Source organism: Delphinapterus leucas, chromosome 9, assembly GCF_059928025.1.
Source record: "Delphinapterus leucas isolate spDelLeu-1000000601 "Yukka" chromosome 9, BTC_Dleu_Yukka2, whole genome shotgun sequence".
Classification (NCBI taxonomy): domain Eukaryota; kingdom Metazoa; phylum Chordata; class Mammalia; order Artiodactyla; family Monodontidae; genus Delphinapterus; species Delphinapterus leucas.
Window position 1 is genome coordinate 89746142 of NC_143137.1, and position 19807 is coordinate 89765948.

General features: G+C 34.1%; 1 protein-coding gene across 6 annotated transcripts in view; it reads right to left on the minus strand.

Moving 5' to 3' along the window:
• Positions 1–19807, minus strand: part of COG5 (component of oligomeric golgi complex 5) — a 284068-nt gene that overhangs the window by 149213 nt on the left and 115048 nt on the right. For all 6 annotated transcript variants that reach the window (XR_004023181.2, XR_016394383.1, XM_030761468.2 and 3 more), the window contains exon 7: positions 4147–4277. Coding sequence is in view for 4 of the 6 variants with exons in the window: in XM_030761468.2 (XP_030617328.1) it covers positions 4147–4277 (131 nt within the window). In the remaining 2 variants the exon portion in view is untranslated. The remainder of the gene's footprint in view (positions 1–4146; positions 4278–19807) is intronic.

A 19807-nucleotide genomic window follows, 5' to 3' on the forward strand; every position in this document is an offset into this window, starting at 1 on the left:
CATTTATTTAAAAATTTTTGGTTTTGGAAAAAGAATGCTACAAAAAGAAATTACACTCATTTTCTTTTAGTAAATTTAAGTTTTACAATTAATTGATATTGAAAATGACGGTCCCAACTATATACTCAGTAAAAGGAGATCACTAATATTTTTGAGAAACCAAATTAATGTCAGAAGTTGATTATTAAATGCAAGTAAGGACATGTTAATTTTTCAAAAGTTCCTTGTGTACTGAACATCTCTATTCAGGTTATGAGCCTATAAACTATGAAACTGTAATATTTCATGAATGCAATATTACTTCAAAATTAAAATGCTATTGTTTTAGTCTATATATATAGTAAATATTAACAATATATTTAACTATTTCAATTATTTCTTATAAATGGGAGAATATATTTCGAGAAGCAAATAGATATAAGCTGCAGCATCTGTTTTAATGGGAAGTGGAAAGAGTATTCCAGGCATAAAAGGAACATGAAAGCCCTAAAGGAGGAAGGAAAATGGGCATGTGAAAAACTAAAAGAAAGCTTGTGAGACTGAGAAATAGAGAACACAGGGGAGAGTGGCATAAAAGGTGTATATTTACATGTTGATGAGAAGAAACAAAGTAAAAGACACAGGATGAAGATATGAGAGACAGAAATATAAACAAGATAAGAAAACGGGATCCAGAGTACAGGTGATGTGAGAGGCACCTCTGTGAAGCAGAAATTAAGGGCATCCGCCTTAGTTGGTATGTGGGGTGAGAGGGTAAGGTTAGTGGAAAGTGGAGAGTCTAAAACAGTCATTTCAGAGAATGGAAAAAAGAAAGTTGGCCAGAGAAACATAAAAATTTTGAGGAACTGGTTAAGATTAGTCATCACATGGAAGCTTCCCAAAGAAATTTTAACACTTTAAAAATTCCTTTTTCAATATAAATTGCTTCACAAATTGTCAAATGATTTAAAATGTAATTATTTAACAAAATTAGAATAAACTGCTTGGTTCTATTGAAGAAAGGGGGGTAGCAAGCACTCCAGACCATGACTCTACTGCTTGCTAGCTGAGTAATCTACAGCTAATTTCTTAACCTTTCCAGGCCTTTGTTTCCTTAACTATAAAAAGTGGATAATTATATCTTCCTCACATATTTGTCACTGTGACTGAGATAACAAATGTAAAGTGACTAACACAAAATCCCGGCAGAGAGGAGGCATTCAGTAAAGGTTAGTTTCATCCTTAATTCCCAAACTGCCTGCTGACACAGCTGGATGACACCTCTGACTTGTTGCTTTCTAAGAGGAAAAGGAAAGAGGCTCCAAAACACAGGCTCTTTCCACTAAAACATCCTGCTTCCCAAGAACATTATCTCAGGGACATCATTACTGATAAGGGTTTAATCTCCTCAGCTCTGCAAAGCCAGAAACCTGACTTTGTGAAAATAACGCAGAGTACCCAGGTCTGAGGGAGACAGACACACATGACTAAAGTCAGAAATAAATGATGTTATAAACACGAATATCAATTTACACATGATAAATATTGTTAAAATTGTGAAATGAACCAGAATGTTAATATTGGCAAATCGGTACATTTTCTCCCTTTCGGAAAATTATGGAGGAAGCCAAATTATACTCAGAAGGTTACGTTATACCTATGGAATTTAACAAGACTAAGGAATTGGAAAACATTAATGGCTAATGTCAACAAACTATGATAAAATAATATATACAGCCTTACAAAGAGACAATATTCCCATCCACTGAGCAGAATCTACCTTCCTCTAAACCAGCCTGAAACATACAACAAAATTAAAGCTCCCTGGTTCTACGCAGACCATTTCACACTTACCCATGTAGACACACAATATTTTAGATTTTTTTCTTCTTTACCTTTCTAACAATTTCATTGATTACATACAGGCCATTGGCTAAACAACAACAGTCACCAACTTAAATAATCTTTTGACTAACTTTAGAGTCTGAAAATATAACAACACTATCAATATTTAGGGAATATTCGTTCCTTAAAAGTTTAACAGTTTAATTTCACTATGAGTTAAAAACTGAAGCAAAGTCATATTTGACAACTATTAAAATGTACACATGGGACTTCCCTGGTAGCCCAGTGGTTAAGAATCTGCCTGCCAATGCAGGGGACACAAGTTCGATCCCTGATCTGGGAAGATCCCACCTGCCACGGAGCACCTAAGCCTGTGCGCCACAACTACTGAGCACGCGTGCCACAACTACTGAAGCCCGCGCACCTAGAGCCCGTGCTCCGCAAAAAGAGAAGCCACCGCAATGAGAAGCCCACACACCACAACGAAGAGTAGCCCCCACTCGCCGCACTAGAGAAAGCCTGCGCACAGCAGCGAAGACCCAACACAGCAAATAAAATAAAATAAAAAAATTTATATTAAAAAAATGTACACAAAATAGCAACATACCTAAAATAAGTTTGCTTAGGCACAACTATCCTAGAAAATATTGTCCCACTTTAAATATATGAGAATACAATAAAAAATAAGCCTTTAAAGGTAACCACTTCTTTGTGTTAAAATCCCCCATCTCTATTAAAAATAGTATTTTAGTTCTACAAACTGTGATATTGTTTCCTTTCTGCCATTATTAGTTTTCATTTCCATGACTCTAAAATACAGTAAATTATTAAGAATTGCATAAATTAAAGATATATGCATACATATACATACATACATAGCAATAAAAACTTCACAGGTAAAAAAATACTAAACAGTATTTATAGTTTTAAATCTCTAATGTAGTGATAATAGGAACATTAGACAAATACAAAAATCTTGTGATGCTGCACTTTCTGAAATGTTACTTGTTTCCTTTCCTGCAACTAAATGAGCTGGGCTAAAGCCATTTTCTATAGAAATATTCATGTTAATTCAAAATTGACTTGGAATTCCTTAAATATTTCTTTGAGAATAAAATTTCCTCTATTATTTGATGTAGACAAGTATCTTATTTTTAAACAGTATAAGCATTTTATCTTCACAGTGAGACTGCGAGTTAAAACATGATTGGCAGCAGATAAAACTAAACTCTAGTGTTAGAATAAACGCTACCTTTAGGAAAGAAGGAGAGAGGAGTGATTGTGAGAGGGAGTGAAGAGACTCCAGGAATGCTGGTAACGTCCTATTTCTTGACCTGGGTTTTAATTTCACAGGTGTGTTCACACTGCGATATTTCATTCTACGTGTATGTCTATAATTTGTTCACTTTTCATTATATATATGATAATCAACTTTAAAAATTCATTCAAAACAGTAACTGACATTCAGTTATTTTTAATTACATCAGTTAAGAACTGGAAGTCAAATAAATACCTTCCTGATTCAGAGACTACTTAAAGAACTGAATATTTATAAAATTGTTTTTGTCCAATACAAATGCACAAAATGAAATTCCTGGTTTAAAGAATATGAATTTTAAAATGGATACTAATAATGGTATTTGGGTCCAGTACAAATGGAGAAAATATCTGGGTGCAATACAAATGTAGAACTGAGATTTATATCTAATTTGTTGATTCTACTACATCAACACCTCTAGGTTTCTTGTAATTCAGAAAATTAAGCATCAGGAAAATGATATCTTAGGAGAAATCTCGAGTCAATTTCTAAAAAGAAAATTCTGGCACAGTGATTATTCAGGGTGCAAGGTTCTGGGGTTAGAGTACTTAATGTTTGCCAGACTACATCATTTATTGGATGTGTGATCTTCGACCAATTATTTAAGCTCTCAGTTTCCCCATTTGTAAAATGGAAATAGCAGTAATACCATCCTTACTGGGTTGCTGAAAAGTTTAAATGAGTACCAGTGACTTGGACAAAGGAAGCCTATGCAACATCTGTTAACTATCTATCTACATATACACATTATATTAAAATATATTTCATATTATATACATTTTACATTAGAAATCTTAGAATCCACTTTCAGTAGAATTAAGTAAATATATATTTAAAAAATTTTCCTTGTACTTATTTTATGCCCTACTCTCCAATTCAAATTGTAGACATAGTTCTTCAGTGATAAAATAAGGATATACATTACTTTTTTCAACACAAAATCAAATGTTCATCTGTATTATGACACATTTTTCACATTAAAAAAGTGACATTATTTGTATTACCTGAGTCTCCACACCCTGCTCCAGGAGGCGCTTAGCTTGATTTTCCACTTCAAGTCGAGCTCTCGCAACAAAAAGTAGATCATTTTCTATTACTTCTATTCCAGCAAGATCTATTCCTTGAGAAAGATAATCTATTTAAAAAAATACACACATTTAAATATTTCAATATTGAATAAATATCAAGGTATCAAAACATCATGTCTAACTTCTTTGAAATATTATCAAATTGCTGTTGAACACTATTCCCTTTCAAAATCTGTATTTTAAAAAACATAGTTACCGAAACATTTTCTACTTAATAAGTAACTTTACTCTGGAGCAAAAAGTTCCAAACATTACAGAGTTGGTAAAGCAAGAGTAGAATTATGATTATTATAAATTCAAAGTAATGTCAACAAGTTACCAAAAAAGTGTGCCAAATTTAATATAAATAAAGATCCTGATGATCTTAGAAATTTCTCAAGTTGCAGGACAGTTTTAAAAATTATTCTATAATAACAAAACTTTTGAAACAAATGTCCACCACTTGGACAATGATAAATTAATTATGAAAAAACTTTAGCACGCTACCACTTTACATGATCACACAATAGACCTAATTTACTTACTTCCATTGAAGGATTTTCATGATATGACTGAATGAAAAAAATTACACAAAGAACTTAACACCATTTATATAACTACATATAAAATATGATTATATACTACATAATTCTATAAACTTTATTTTCTATAAGTAGAATTATAGAATTTAGTTTACAGAATTATAACTCTATTCATGGAATTATACATATTCTACTTAGAGAATTATATACACAGAGCAAGAAGTGTGAAAAGGTATCCACCAAGAAGTTAACAACAGTTGTCTCTGCACATTTAGATTTTGAGAAATGTATTTAATGGCTTAATCTTAGACATATCTGAGGTAACTAAAATGCTACAAATGAAGGTCAAGGTTTCATTATGCATCTTAGACGCAGTTCTAAAAAACGTATTTTCTATTTTAACAAGAAAAATTGTTTCTAAAACACAAAAATGATTTAGATAGAAGATGACTGTTTTCCAGTTACTCAACAGAATATCAAGTGTGTTTTTCACTATATTCTCTAATTAGAATTTTTAAATTTTAAGTCTTAAAATATATCCCTAGCACTTACATATTGTCATATTTTTCTTCAGCTGGGTCACAACGCACTGCCTAGGTGAAACTACATTAAAGCATCCAGTACAATGCTAACTAACCACTTAGCACTCAAATAACTGCTGATTGCACACAGTATAGTTAGTTCTACACTAGAGGACAGAAGGAAACAATGTAAAGGGCACCTAACAGTGGTTATTGCCAACTGTCCTTCAACCATAAGCATTTTTAAATGTGTCTATCTAAAGGGACTTACAGCTTTCTACAGTGGGAAGAGTACTGAAAATGCCTTTAAATCATTTGAGTTTACATTCAGCCTCATAATTTACTCACTAGGTGATCATAATCATGTGATATACCCTGAGTCTCAATTTTTTTCATCTGTAAAATGACAATAATTTATAATTCACACCCTACATAACTCTTATCATCAGAATCAAAATAAATTCATGAATACCGAAGTACTTCATACACCAATCTATCATGTAAATGTAGGGTGGATTATAATCCAGAGAAAATCTTTTTAATCTGATTTTTAAATTTTACTTTTCAGAAAATTTTGAGAAAATTATGTTTAACCTAAGTTGTGGTAATGATCAAGACCTAAACTGACATTTCTCTGAAGACATACACATGGCCAACAGGCACATGAAAAGATGTTCAACACCACTAATTATTAAAGAAATGCAAATCAGCACCACAATGATGTATCACCTCACACCAGTCAGAATAGCTATCATCAAAAAGTCTACAAATATTAAAGGCTGGAGAGGGTGTGGACAAAAGGGAACCCTCCTACACTGTTGGTGGGAATGTAAATTGGTGCAGCCACTATGAAGAACCGTATGGATATTACTTACAAAGCTAAAAACAGACTCATCATATGACCCAGCAATTCCACTCCGGGCATATATCCGGAAAAAACTCTAATTCAAAAAGACAGATGCACCCCAATGTTCAGAGAAGCACTATTTACAATAGCCAAGACATGGAAGCAACCTAAACGTCCGTCAACAGATGAATGGATAAAGAAGGTGTGGTATATATAAACAATTTCAGCCATAAAAAAGAAATAATGCCATTTGCAGTAACATGGATGGACCTAGAGATTATCATACTAAGTGAAGTAAGTCACACAGAGAAAGACAAATATCACATGGTATCACTTATATGTGGAATCTAAAAAAAAGATACAAATGAACTTACTTCCAAAACAAAAATAGACTCACAGACATAGAAAACAAACTTATGGTTACCAAAGGGAAAAGTGGGGGGATAAATTAGGAATTTGGGATTAACAGATACACACTACTGTATATAAAATAGATAAAAAGATGCTACTGTATAGTGCAGGAAACTACATTCACTATCTTGTAATAACCTATAATGGAAAAGAAACTGAAAAAGAATATATATATATATATATATGTATGTGTATAACTGAATCACTATGCTGTACACCTGAACCACTGTAAATCAACTATACTCCAATAAAATGTTTAATACAATTAAATTTAAAAATTAAAAATATTTTTCAAGCGGATGGGTAAGATAAAATTTTTTTTTTTTTTTGGGTCAAATGTACTCCATTTTGAAATTTAAGATACTAAAAAATACATTCTGATTTCCCCCACTGTCACTGCCCTGGTCTCAAATTACTAAAAGTTTAGAATAAACTTCTTACACTTTGCCCCAAGCAGTCACTTGATCTCAGTGATTGATTACTGCATTATTTCCTAGGATTGCCCTTTTTTTTCCCTTTAGTCTTCAAACTAAACCTCAATGGCATAAAAATTATTTATAACTAAAATACATGGGCTTCCCTGGTGGTGCAGTGGTTGAGAATTGCCTGCCAATGCAGTGGACAAGGGTTCGAGCCCTGGTCCGGGAAGATCCCACATGCCGCGGAGCAACTAAGCCCGTGAGCCACAACTACTGAGCCCGCACTCTAGAGCCCACAAGCCACAGCTACTGAAGCCCGCACGCCTAGAGCCCGTGCTCCGCAACAAGAGAAGCCACCGCAATGAGAAGCCCGTGCACCGCAACGAAGAGTAGCCCCGGCTCGCCGCTACTAGAGAAAAGCCCGTGGGCAGCGACGAAGACCCAACGCAGCCAAAAATAAATAAATACATTTATTAAAAATAAAATTAATTAATTAATTTAATTAAATTTAAAAATTACATGGCAATCATTTTCATAGGCTTTCAATGTTCTAGTTGTTACTACACATGGCTACCAGAATAAACGTTCTCATCATATTCATCTCCCATTCATGGAATCTACTGCTTCCTGTTGACTAATGTTATCTCCTTCCACAAATCCTCCTTTGTGATACAAATTCCCCTTAAGATTTCAAAATCCTCACTGCCTCTTCCTTTACTAGCATCCTCCTCTATTTAGAAAAGAAAACAAAAAGAAGAGTAATTATAGTGTGCTAAGTGACTCAGCTATGCATTTACTTTTCACAATAATGTTAGCACTACATTATTTACTGGGGATAAAAGAGATGAGGGAAGAGTACAGGTGTGAAGTTGGGATGGTGCTGGAAGTTGGAAAAAATGAAGGAGACTAAATCTTCATGCTTCAAAGTGGGAAGCCAAAGAAGTTAAAAATTACGAATTGGAAATACAGGCAGGTGATTTAGAGCTATGGAGCTAAATATCAAAAGAATCAGCAAAAATGGTGAAAATGGTGGCCTCTAGGGAAAAGTAAACGGGGCAGAAAAAAGGGCAGGGACTTGCTATTTTTAACAATAAACTTTGGATAACTACTTGAATATGTTATACATGCATACTTTCATAACAAATAAAACCAAGTTAAACAGTACATGGGAAGTCAAAATAATAATATTAAAAATTAAAATAAGGTGGCTAACTAATAAAAAATTTGTATCCTCTAAATCAATGATTCTCTTTCTAAAATAAGTAATATTTAAAAAGAAGAAAAAAGTGAATATATTTGGAAAGATATTTTCTACAATGTTAATTGTAACAGTAAATACATACATACATATAAATATATGTGTGTACATGTATGTATATGTGTATGTTATGTATATGTTGTATGTGTGTGTGTGTGTGTATATATATATATATATATAAAGAGAAACATTGTAAATGAGAAGAAAACACTTTGGAAATCAATTTGGATAATCTAATAAGATTTCATATGAATATCCCTATGACCAAAATATGCCACTCCTAGGCACATAACTCAGAGAAATTCTCATATTTGTATATTGGAAGACATATACAAGAATGTTCATAAAAGCACTGTAAAAAACAAAACAAAGCTGTATATAACTGAAATGACCATCAACTGGAGAACAGATAAACAAAAATATATTCCTTCAAAATACTACTGCAGAAGAGTAAAAACAAACAATGACAAGTATACACATCAATAATGACGTCTCTCAATAACAATGTTAAGGAAGAACAAGTTTCAGAAGAATACACACAGCAAGAGGTAATTTATATTAAGACATGTATAATTAAACAATATATTATTTAGGGACACATACAAACAATAACAACCTTTAGAAAAGTTATAGAGATAGGCGATACCACACACTTATAATATTCTAAAACTTAAACTTGGTAGGTAGTATTTGTAGTTTACACATGTTAAAAATGTTTCTGCATTTTTATATTTTTCCATTAAATATTAAATAAGTATGAACCAATGGCACAGATTATAGTATTATAAACAAGGACATTACAAGAGTTATAACTGTATTTCACGTGTTCAAAACAGAAAAGACTAAACATGTTAGTAAAGACATGGGTAATAAAGTAAGGCACAAATCGAACTTCTAGAGATAAGAAGTACAAACGCTAGATGGGATTAATGGCATATGAGCCACTGTAGGAAAAACAGAATACGCTGTCTAATGAAAAAGAGTTTCATGCTAGGATTATTAACTGGTAACTGAATAAAGGTTTTTCTTTTCCTTTTAAAAATATCATGCTCATTTTTGAAAATCAGAAAAATACTTCAAAGAAGGGAAATTATATAACCCACAACACAGAGGCAACAACTGCCAAGTGGATTATTGGAATATATGTGAATATGTCTGACAAATTTGTGAATCTTCAAATTCTCAAGTAGTTCCAAAACAGCATATATCCTCCCCCTAGATATTTATGTGAGAAGGAGCAGAAAAAGCAAAAATTGACATACAGGGACTGGGCAGCTGGCTACACTGAAGAAAGTGACTCCCTCCTACACACTGACTTTGCAAAGAGCACAATGCAGATAAGTGCCTCAGAGAAATCTCAAGCAACCTTCAGATATTCCTAAAATACTCAAAATCTTGTTTGTATCTACTATATTCCTTTAAATTCTTACCCTACTTTTTAAACTACCCACGAGTTATTTTGTTTATGTTTTTATCTGTAATTATACTTATTTACAATGTCTTCTTTATTAACAATGTTATAAGCGTTCACCCATACTATGATAGTACTTATAAATATGTTTTTGACAGTATTTCATCAAATAAATGAACAAAAAATTACTTAACCATCTGCCTAAATGGAATAATTATTTATCATAAATACATATAAGAATTTTAAATATCTATAATTATTTCCTTGGGAAACAAAGCAGAATTACCAGATCAAAGTAACAATTTTAAGCTTATTGATACAAATTATCAAACTACTTTTCAAAATGACTATACTACTTTAAACATTTTCCTAATAATCTATGGGAGTTACTTAACCATAGATAGCACTGGATGTTATTCCTGTGTTGAATATTTTATACACTGCTAGAAGTATGTTCTTACTGAGGGTCTGACATGAATTTTTAAATGATGAGGCTGAATAACTTTTACTATCTGTATCTCCTTTTGATAATCTCTACATCAGTTTTACTCCCTATCATTTTTATATCACTTTATATTAATTATACGATAATATTCACTGTTTACCTATCATATTTGCTATGAGTATTTTCCCAGTCTGTTGGTTTGTTCATTTTTAGTTATTTATTTATACATTACTTCCTAAGGCCATTTCCAGAATACATTCATACAATTATATTATCTAAAAGCTCCACATCTGATTTTTCTACACAGCCCTTGATTATTTAGAAAGTTCAGACTAAAGCCTGTCTTTTACAAAAGCAAACAGCAAAATGTAAGTCTATGATTTATAAAGGGTTATCTGGCGAACTGATGAATAATAATCTAGAGAGCAAAGCTGTCATTGTAGAATCCATTCAACAAAAAGTTTACCTTAAATCAAAATAAATAATATTGTAAGATCAGGGCTTATCACAACGACTACATTTTAACTTGTTCTGCAACATCAATCTTCCTTGCCACCTTATCATATGTTTTATAAAAACACAGTTCCTAGACAATACTGAGCTCAATAACAAATGTAAATGAAGACAAAACAAACCACCACCACAAAACATCACCAAACAACATGGATGCCACAGAGTTACAATATTGATAAAATTAATTCACCCAATCAACGAGATCTAAGTGTCCAGTTACTGAAGGTATCATCATCACCATCATCATAAAAACAACATCATCATCATCATCACAGAATACTTATTTGTTATTTGTAACAAATGGCTAAGTCTAAGATAGGGTTATTTTAAAAATTCCCCTCCCAGCTCATTAAAAAAAAACGAACAAAAAAACTGTTTCACTAAAGAAACCTTAGAAAACACATAAAGTTAGAGAAAAAGTAAAAGTCAAAAACCCCAAGAAAACTTCAATAATGACAACTACATATACATACTGATTTTCATTTCCTTATTCTAGGTGTAAAATGTTTGTTTATATTTGACATACTTTAATCATATTCAAGTAGATATCTTGAATCTGATGAGAAAACAGCCTATAGGAAAAAATATCTTCAAGAAAAATGTTTCTGTAAAATTGCAGTGCTTTCAATAATGTATAAAATAAATGAAAACATAATGAAATTATAAAGCAAACTTTTTAAAAAGTAATGTGGTATTTGCACAAAAGTAAAAATGACATAGAGAATCGAGAACAAAATAACGGGTTTAAAAGGGGTAAGGTTTTAATATATAATAACCAAAATATAACTAAACAAATACGAAAAATTATTTTTAAAAAGCATCTCACAATATATAAAACCAATCATAGAAAAAAAATTTAAACAATATAAAATACTTATTCCCACTACGGGGGAAAATAATTCCTTAACCAAACAAACTATAAGACAAATTTCAAACTAATTTGAAACAAATTTCAAACTACTAATATATACATTTTCTAACATCTTCTAATGAAAAAATAAAATCAGAAAAAGAATAAAAATAATTTGAAGTAAATTAAACACTTAAAGGTATTACCATTAAAAACATATAAAGAATTTATAGTTATCAGTGGGTAACTAATCATACGAACATTAAAAAACAAGTTCATGTAAGAGAAAATTCAGGATTAAGTCAACGTTTGAAAATCTATTAAAGCTTTCTAATAATCTTTGAAATTTATCCTTACGTAAAATATAATAGTACATGATTACTGGAGCACTTATAACATCGATAAAAATATCATTTACTTAAAGTCAATTCTATTCAAGAAAACAGGTATATCCTTTCAAAGGCAGAATATCACAGAAAGAAGGCTGAGTTAGGAATGAGAATACCTGAACTTTATTCTACTCAATTTTATGACCTGAGAAAAATCACTTAACCTTTCTGAGATTCCATAAGTAAACAATAAAAAACCTGTGTTACAAATCACACAGGGTTGTATGGATCAAATGAGATAATATGTATGAAGAACGTTTTGTAAACCACCAAAAGCATGTAAGTAGTTTCTTATTTTCATAAATGGGGTATTAGTTACTAACCCCCCCCTTTTTTTTAATGGAGGGAGGAAGGGAAAAGGGCCTTGAAAAACATAATCTTTAGGAGTTCAGTATTACAAAAAAAAAAAAAAAACCAAAAAACATAAAGGTAAAATTTGTACTTTTCTAACCAATCCTTAGTTGATACTACTGCTTAAACTATGCACAAAATAAGCCTCAGGCTTAAGTAAACTCCTTTGTGTGAAATCTTTATACTTCAAGTCCAGAGTCTCAGGGCTGAGCTTGTTCTTCAAAGCTTTGTGAAAATTTAGCATCAAAAGCCTTATTTTTTTTTCTGGCTCTCACTTTAGGGTGGGGAAAAACCTTACTATTAAAAAAGGGGATTAGTTTTCCTTTCCTAAGTCTTAATCTTTTTTCCAGCGAGCACAAAAAAATTGCCCAGGGCCATAGATAAATACAGAAAAAAAGAAGAAGACAGTGTATTTTCTATCTTTCCTTTGGGCACAGTTGGGTTTTGTGTTTTTTTCCCCCTTCCCTTGACTTTCTAACCATGGTGCTGTTGCTATGACATTATAATTTTAAAACATGGATTTATATAAAACCAACCTTTTTCCCCTCCAGGAAGATAATTCAGATGCTATATTTAGTGCCTACCTTCCAAACATTATCTAACCAGGAGTCAATACCCCTCCCTCAACAACTGAGAAGCACTAGATAAAATCAACAAGGAATAGAAAAAATGACCACCCAACAAAAACAGAATATACATTCTGTTCAACTACACACGGAACATTAACCAAGACAGAGGATGTCCTAGGTCACAAAACAAACAACTTACATTTAAAAGAAATGAAATCATACAATTCAATTGATCATAATAGAATCAAACTAAGAATCAGCAATAGAAAAATACCTATAAATTTTCTAAACATTTCAAAATTAAACAACACATTTCCAGATAATCAGTGGATCACAAAAGATCTCAAAGGAAATTTTTTTAGAAATATTGAACTGAACGAAGATGAAAAACAACATCGAAATCTGTGGGATTCAACCAAGGCAGGAGTTGGAAGAAATTTAGTAACACTAGATGCATTCTTAGAAAAAGATGTGTTATTAGGGGAAAAAAGGTCTCAATAATGCAAGGTATTGCCTCAAGAAAATAGAAAAAAAGCAAAATAAACCCAAAACAAGCTGAAGAAAGGGACTAAAAAAGATATCAGAAAATCAATGAAATTGAAAACAAAAATAACAGAAAACCAATCAAACCAAAAGTAGACTCTTTGCAAGTATCAATAAAATTAATAAACCCCCAGAAAGACCAAGAAAGAAAAAAGCAAAGAAGACAAATTACCAATTACAGGAGTGAAAAACATGATACCACTACAGAACTCACAGCATTAGAAGTATAATGGAATACTTTGAATAGCTCTACAACTTAGAAGAAATGATCAGAACTCATACAAGATGACCTGAAAATATAACTATTAAAGAAATTGAATTTGTAATTCAAAACATTCTGAATTAGAAATCTACAAACCCAGATGGTCTCACTATCATGGAAAAAAGAAACAATCCAATACTACACAATGGAAGAAGGAACACTTCTCAAAACTAGATCAAAAAAAAAGCTACAAACATTCTCTCTCAAGATCACAGACACAGAAATCCTCAAAATATTAGCAAATCTGATTACCTACTAAAAAAACAAAGACATTAGCAAACAAACAAAACTACAGAACCATCTCCCTTAAAAGCACAGATGCAAAAATCCTCACCAAATTTTAGCAAATAGGATCTAGTAATATATAAAAATAATAATACATCATGACCAAGAGGAGTTTCCTCTTAGAATACATGGAAAATAAACTTTGATAATTTAAATATGTTTATTATAAAAACTTAAAGTAACAAATAAACATAACACAAACAGCTTTACAGCTAATAAGCCAACAATGAGGTAAACCGTAGTCATCAAAAACACTCCAAAAGAAAGCAGAAGAGAAAATGAGAAGCAATGAAAAGATGATACAAACGGAATATAAATAGCAAGATGGTAGCATTAAATATAATCACATCAATAATGCAATGAAATCTAAACTGCCTAAACATCCTAAATATGATGCAGAGAGTATAAAACTGAATTAAAAAAAGGACTATAGATAGTCTATTAAAAAACTCATGAAAAACATGAAGACACAAATAAGTTAAAAGGGAAAAGACAGAAAAAGATATATAAAGCTGGATTATTATCAAGATGGTGGACTAGGAGGACGTGTAGCTCACCACGACCCCTACAAAAACATAGCAAAAATACTATATAGGTGGAACAATTCTCACAGAAAGCTAAGTGGAAACTGGCAAAAAGAGCTCCTATACCACCGAAGCTGCAAGAAAGATCTCCACGTAACTGGGTAGGACAGAAAAAGGCACAGGGCTGAGACTCCCACCCATGAGAGGGATCTGAGAGGAAGAAAAGGTCCACACAGGCACTCACCCACCCTGGGGAGCAAGCAGGACAGGCCACAATCTGGGAATCAGAGTCCCAAGGTCCTGCACAGAGGAGGACAACCCCCCTTGGCTGCTGGGAGGTCCCTGGGACAGATGAAGGGCTGGAGGTGCCTAGACTCTACTCACAAGGGGCAGGCACATGATGGCTTGCCAAGAGTCAGGACAGAGAGAGCCTTGCACTGGAGGCTGCTGCCTTGCCACACCCCCTAATCCAGACGAGGCAAACACCTCAGCCCTACCATACCACAGCTTGGTACAAGATCTCAGCCAACCGGGCCCTGGTCTAGCTACGCACAGACAGGTGGTGGGGCCGGGTGGGGGGGCCTGGGATGTGATCCAGGTGGGGCGGGTGGCAGCTACGGTCAATGCACGCTCAGGTGGTGCTGCAAACATGCCATGGTTCATCTCCCACCAGAGTGAATGCTCCAGTTCCCACCACACTCCACATTGCAGCTTAGCACGGGATCTGGGGCAGATAGGTCTTGGGAGAAGACAGCCACCGAGGCAATCTAGATCTCTGGCAGCAGCACGGCCACCTCAATGCCTGCAGTCACAATGCCTGAAACCCCAGTCCCAGCCTAGAGAACTCTACAGCCCTGCCCACTCCACACCAAAGGCCTGAACTAGATCTGGGACGAATACAACAGGGGAAGGGATGCAAACGTGGGCTGCATGTGAACAGAGCCACAGACACCTACACAGGTGGTACTTAGACTCTCTGTGAGTGAAGGGGCTTTACTTGCTTCACTTGCTCCTTTGGAGCAGGACAGGCACTAAAGGGGAAAGGAACATGATCCAGCCTGATTCTCAGAGCTTCTACTCCAACAACTGGGAAGCAGACCCTGCACCTGACAGGACGGTGAGAGCCACAAAGCAGAGGGGACATCCCACTTCACAGGTTTTAGATCCCCTAACATCAACCACACCCCTTCCCTATCAAGGTGATAACAACCAGCACACCTTGAGGAAGGACACGACTGGTGTCTCTATCAAAACTAGCCCTCGCACCAAAGACACTGGACATACACGTCTACACAGAAAGCTCCCTCATAAAAACACCTCTTCAAGACCACGATAGATAACTGTTTCTCCTAAATTCACTGAGACAGAAAGTTAAGTAAAATGAAAAGGCAAAGGAACTACTCCCAATTAAAAGAGTAAGAGATATACCCTGAAAAAACAGATAATAAAACAGAGCTCACCAGTCTACCAGACCATGAGTTCAAAAAGGTGGTAATAAAAATGTTAACTGAACTAAGAAAGATTATCGACAGAAACGCAGATCACTGTAACAAGGAACTAGAATCTACAAAGGTGAAACAATCAAAGATAGATAATTCAATTTCCAAGATAAAAAGCAATCTAGAAGTAATGAACAGCCAAATAAATGACATAAAAGAACATAAGTGGGGAATTCCCTGGTGGTCCAGTGGTTAGGACATGGCACTTTCACTGCCATGGCCCTTGGGGTTCAAACCCTGGTTGGGGAAGTAAGATCCTACAAGGTATATGGTGCAGACAAAATAAACAAACAAATAAATAAGTGATCTATCTGTAAGATAGAATAATGGAAATCACCCAGTCAGAATAGCAGACAGAAACACAAATGGAAAAAAAAAAGAAAGCAATGTGTGAGATCTACGGGATGACATAAATGCCAAGCTATGCATAATAGGGGTTCCAGAAGAAGAAGGGAGGATCAAAAATGTATTTAAAGAAATTATGGCTGGAAACATCCCAACAGTAAAGAAGGAAACAGATATCCAGGTACAGGAAGTGCAGAGGGTCCCAAACAAGATGAGTCAAAACAGACTCACAACAAGCTGTATCATAATTAAAATGGCAAAAGTGAAAAATAAAGAGAGGATTCTAAAGACAGCAAGAGAAAAAGAGTCCTTTACAAGGGAACCCCCCCATAAGGCTGTCAGCTGATTTCTCTGCAAAAACTTTGCAAGCGAGAAGACAGTGGCATGATATATTCAAAGTCCTGAAAGGGAAAAGCCTTCTACCTAGGATACTCTACCCAGCAAGATTATCTTTTCTTTTCTTTTTTTGCCATGCCATGCACAGCACACGGGATCTTAGTTCCCTGACCAGGGATAGACCTCACGCTCCCTGCAGTGGAAACACAGAGTCTTAACCACTGGACCACCGGGGAAGTCCCAAGATTATCATTTAGAATAAAAGGAGAGACAAAGAATTTCTCAGACGAGCAAAAACTAAGAAAATTCAGCAATACTAAACCTACCCTAAAAGAAATACAAAAGCATCTTCTCTAAATAGAAAATAGACAAGAACCTATAGAAAAGGGAAAATCACAATAGGAAAAGGCAAATATAGTAAGGAATGAAAAATCACTTAAATAAGCCAGTACACAGTAAAAAAAAAAACTGTAAAAGTGATTGTAACTACAATGAAAAGTAAAAGGATAAGCATGAAGACTTAAAAAAAGGACATAAAAGTCACAAAATTTGGGGGAGGGGAATATAAAAATGTAGGTCTTTTAGAATGTGTTTGAACTTGAATGACTATCAGTTTAAAGCAAACTGATTTAGTTACGGATCAACGTACTTGAACTCCATGGTAACAACAAATCAAAAACGTACAAAAGATTCACAAAACAAACAAAAACAAACAAAAAAGGAACTCAAGCATACTACAAAAGAAATCATCAAAAAACAAAAGGAAAAATGAAAAGAAGAAGAAATGAACAAAGAAGAACTACAGAAACAGCTGGAAAACAAGGTTTAAAATGGCAATAAATACATACCTATTAACAATTACTTTAAATATCAATAGAATAAATGCTCTGATCAAAAGTCACAGAGCAGCAGATTGGATTAAAAAAAAAAAAAGAACCTGGAATATTCTGCCTACAAAAGACTCACTTCAGGCGAAAGACATGCACAGACTGAAAGTCAGGGGATGGAAAAAGATATTTCATGCAAATGGAAACAACAAGAAAGTGGGGAAGCAATACTCGTATCAGACAAAACAGACTTTAAAACAAAGGCTATAAAGAAAGACAAAGAAGAGTACTATAGAGTAAGAAAAGGATCAATACAAGAAGAGGATATTACACTCATTGACATATATGCACCCAATATAGAGCCCCTAAATCTATAAGGCAAATACTAACAGACATAAAAGGAGAAACTGACAATAATACAATAATAGTAGGAGACTTTAACACTCCACTGGCATCAATGGATATCCAGGCAGAAAATCAATAAGGCAACAGAGGTCCTAAATGACATAATAGATAAGTTGGATTTCATTGATATGTCCAGGACACAACATCCAAAAAAAGCAGAATATACATTTTTCTCAAGCATGCATAGAACATTCTCTAGGATAGATCACATACTAGGTCAGAAAACAAGCCTCAACAAATTTTAGAGGATAGAAATTATTTCAAGCAACTTTTCTGACCACAATGGTATGAAATTAGAAATCAACTACAGCAAGAAAAACAAGGAAAGAACAAACACGTGGAGACTAAACTGTACATTACTAAAAAAACCAATGGGTCAACGATGAAATCAAAGAAGAAATCAGAAAATACCTTAAGAAAAATGAAAATGAAAACACAATTGTACAAAATCCATGGGACACAGCAAAAGCAGTTCTAAGAGAGAAGTTCAGAGCGATTCAGGCCTTCCTCAAGAAACAAGAAAAATCACAAATAAATAACCTAACTTACCATCTAAAAGAATCAGAAAACAAACAAAGCCCAAATTCAGCAGAAGGAAGGAAATAATAAAGATCAGAAAGGAAATAAAACAGAGATCAAAAAGAGTAGAGGGGCTTCCCTGGTGGCACAGTGGTTGAGAGTCCACCTGCCGATGCAGGGAACGCGGGTTCGTGCCCTGGTCCAGGAAGATCCCACATGCCACAGAGCGGCTAGGCCCGTAAGCCATGGCCACTGAGCCTGCACATCTGGAGCCTGTGCTCCACTACGGGAGAGGCCACAACAGTGAGAGGCCCGCATACCGCAAAAAAAAAAAAAAAAAAAAAAAGAGTAGAAAAGATCAATAAAAACAAGAGCTGGTTTTTTGAAAAGATAAAATTGACAAACCTCTAGCCAGGCTCACCAAGAAGAGAGAGAACCCAAATAAAATAAGAAAGAGGAAAAATAACAACTAATACCACTGATACAAAATATCATAAGAGAATACTATGAACAGCTATATGCCAATAAATTGGACAAGCTGGAAGAAATGGAAAGGTTCTAGAAACATGCAGCCTGCAAACACTGAGTCAAGAAGAAACAGATAATGTGAACAGACCAATCACTAAAAGTGAGACAGAATCTGTAAAAACAAACAAACAAACAAACTCCCTGCAAACAAAGTCCAGGACTGGATGGCTTCACTGGGGAATTCTATCAAACACATAAATAAGAACTTATACCTATCCTTCTCAAAACTATTCCAAAAAATTGAAAGGAGGGAACACTCCCAAAGTTACTGAGGCCACCATCACCCTGATACCAAAACCAGACAAAGACATTCCAAAAAAGTAAAATTACAGGCCTGTATCTCTGATGGATATAGATGCAAAAATCCTCAACAAAATATTAGCAAACCGAATCCAACAATATATAAAAAGGATCATACACCATAATCAAGTTGTTTTTATTCCAGGGTCACAAGAATGTTCACCATATGCAAATCAGGGTGATTCAGAACATTAACAAAAAGACAAAAACCACATGATCATCTCAATAGATGCAGGAAAAGCATTTGACAAAAATCAACATCCATTCATGATAAAAACATTCACCAAAGTGGGAAGAAAGGGAACATATCTCAGCAGAGTAAAGGTCATTTACAACCAACCTACAGCCAACATAATACTCAATGGTGAAAAGCTGAAAGCCTTCCTGCTAAATTCAGGAACAAGACAAAGACATCTATTCTCACTTCTTCTATTCAACATAGTATTGGAAGTCCTAGCCACAGCAATCAGAGAAGAAAAACAAAAGGAATCCAAATTGGAAAGGAAGAAGTAAAACTGTTACTACTTGCAGATGACATGATATTGTATATAGAGAACCCTAAAGTCTCCACACAAAAACTGTTAGAACTAATAAATGAACTCATCAAGGTAGCAGAATACAAGATTAGTATACAGAAATCTGTTGCATTTCTATACACTAAAACTGAAATATCAGAAAGTGAAAGTTAAAAAACACACC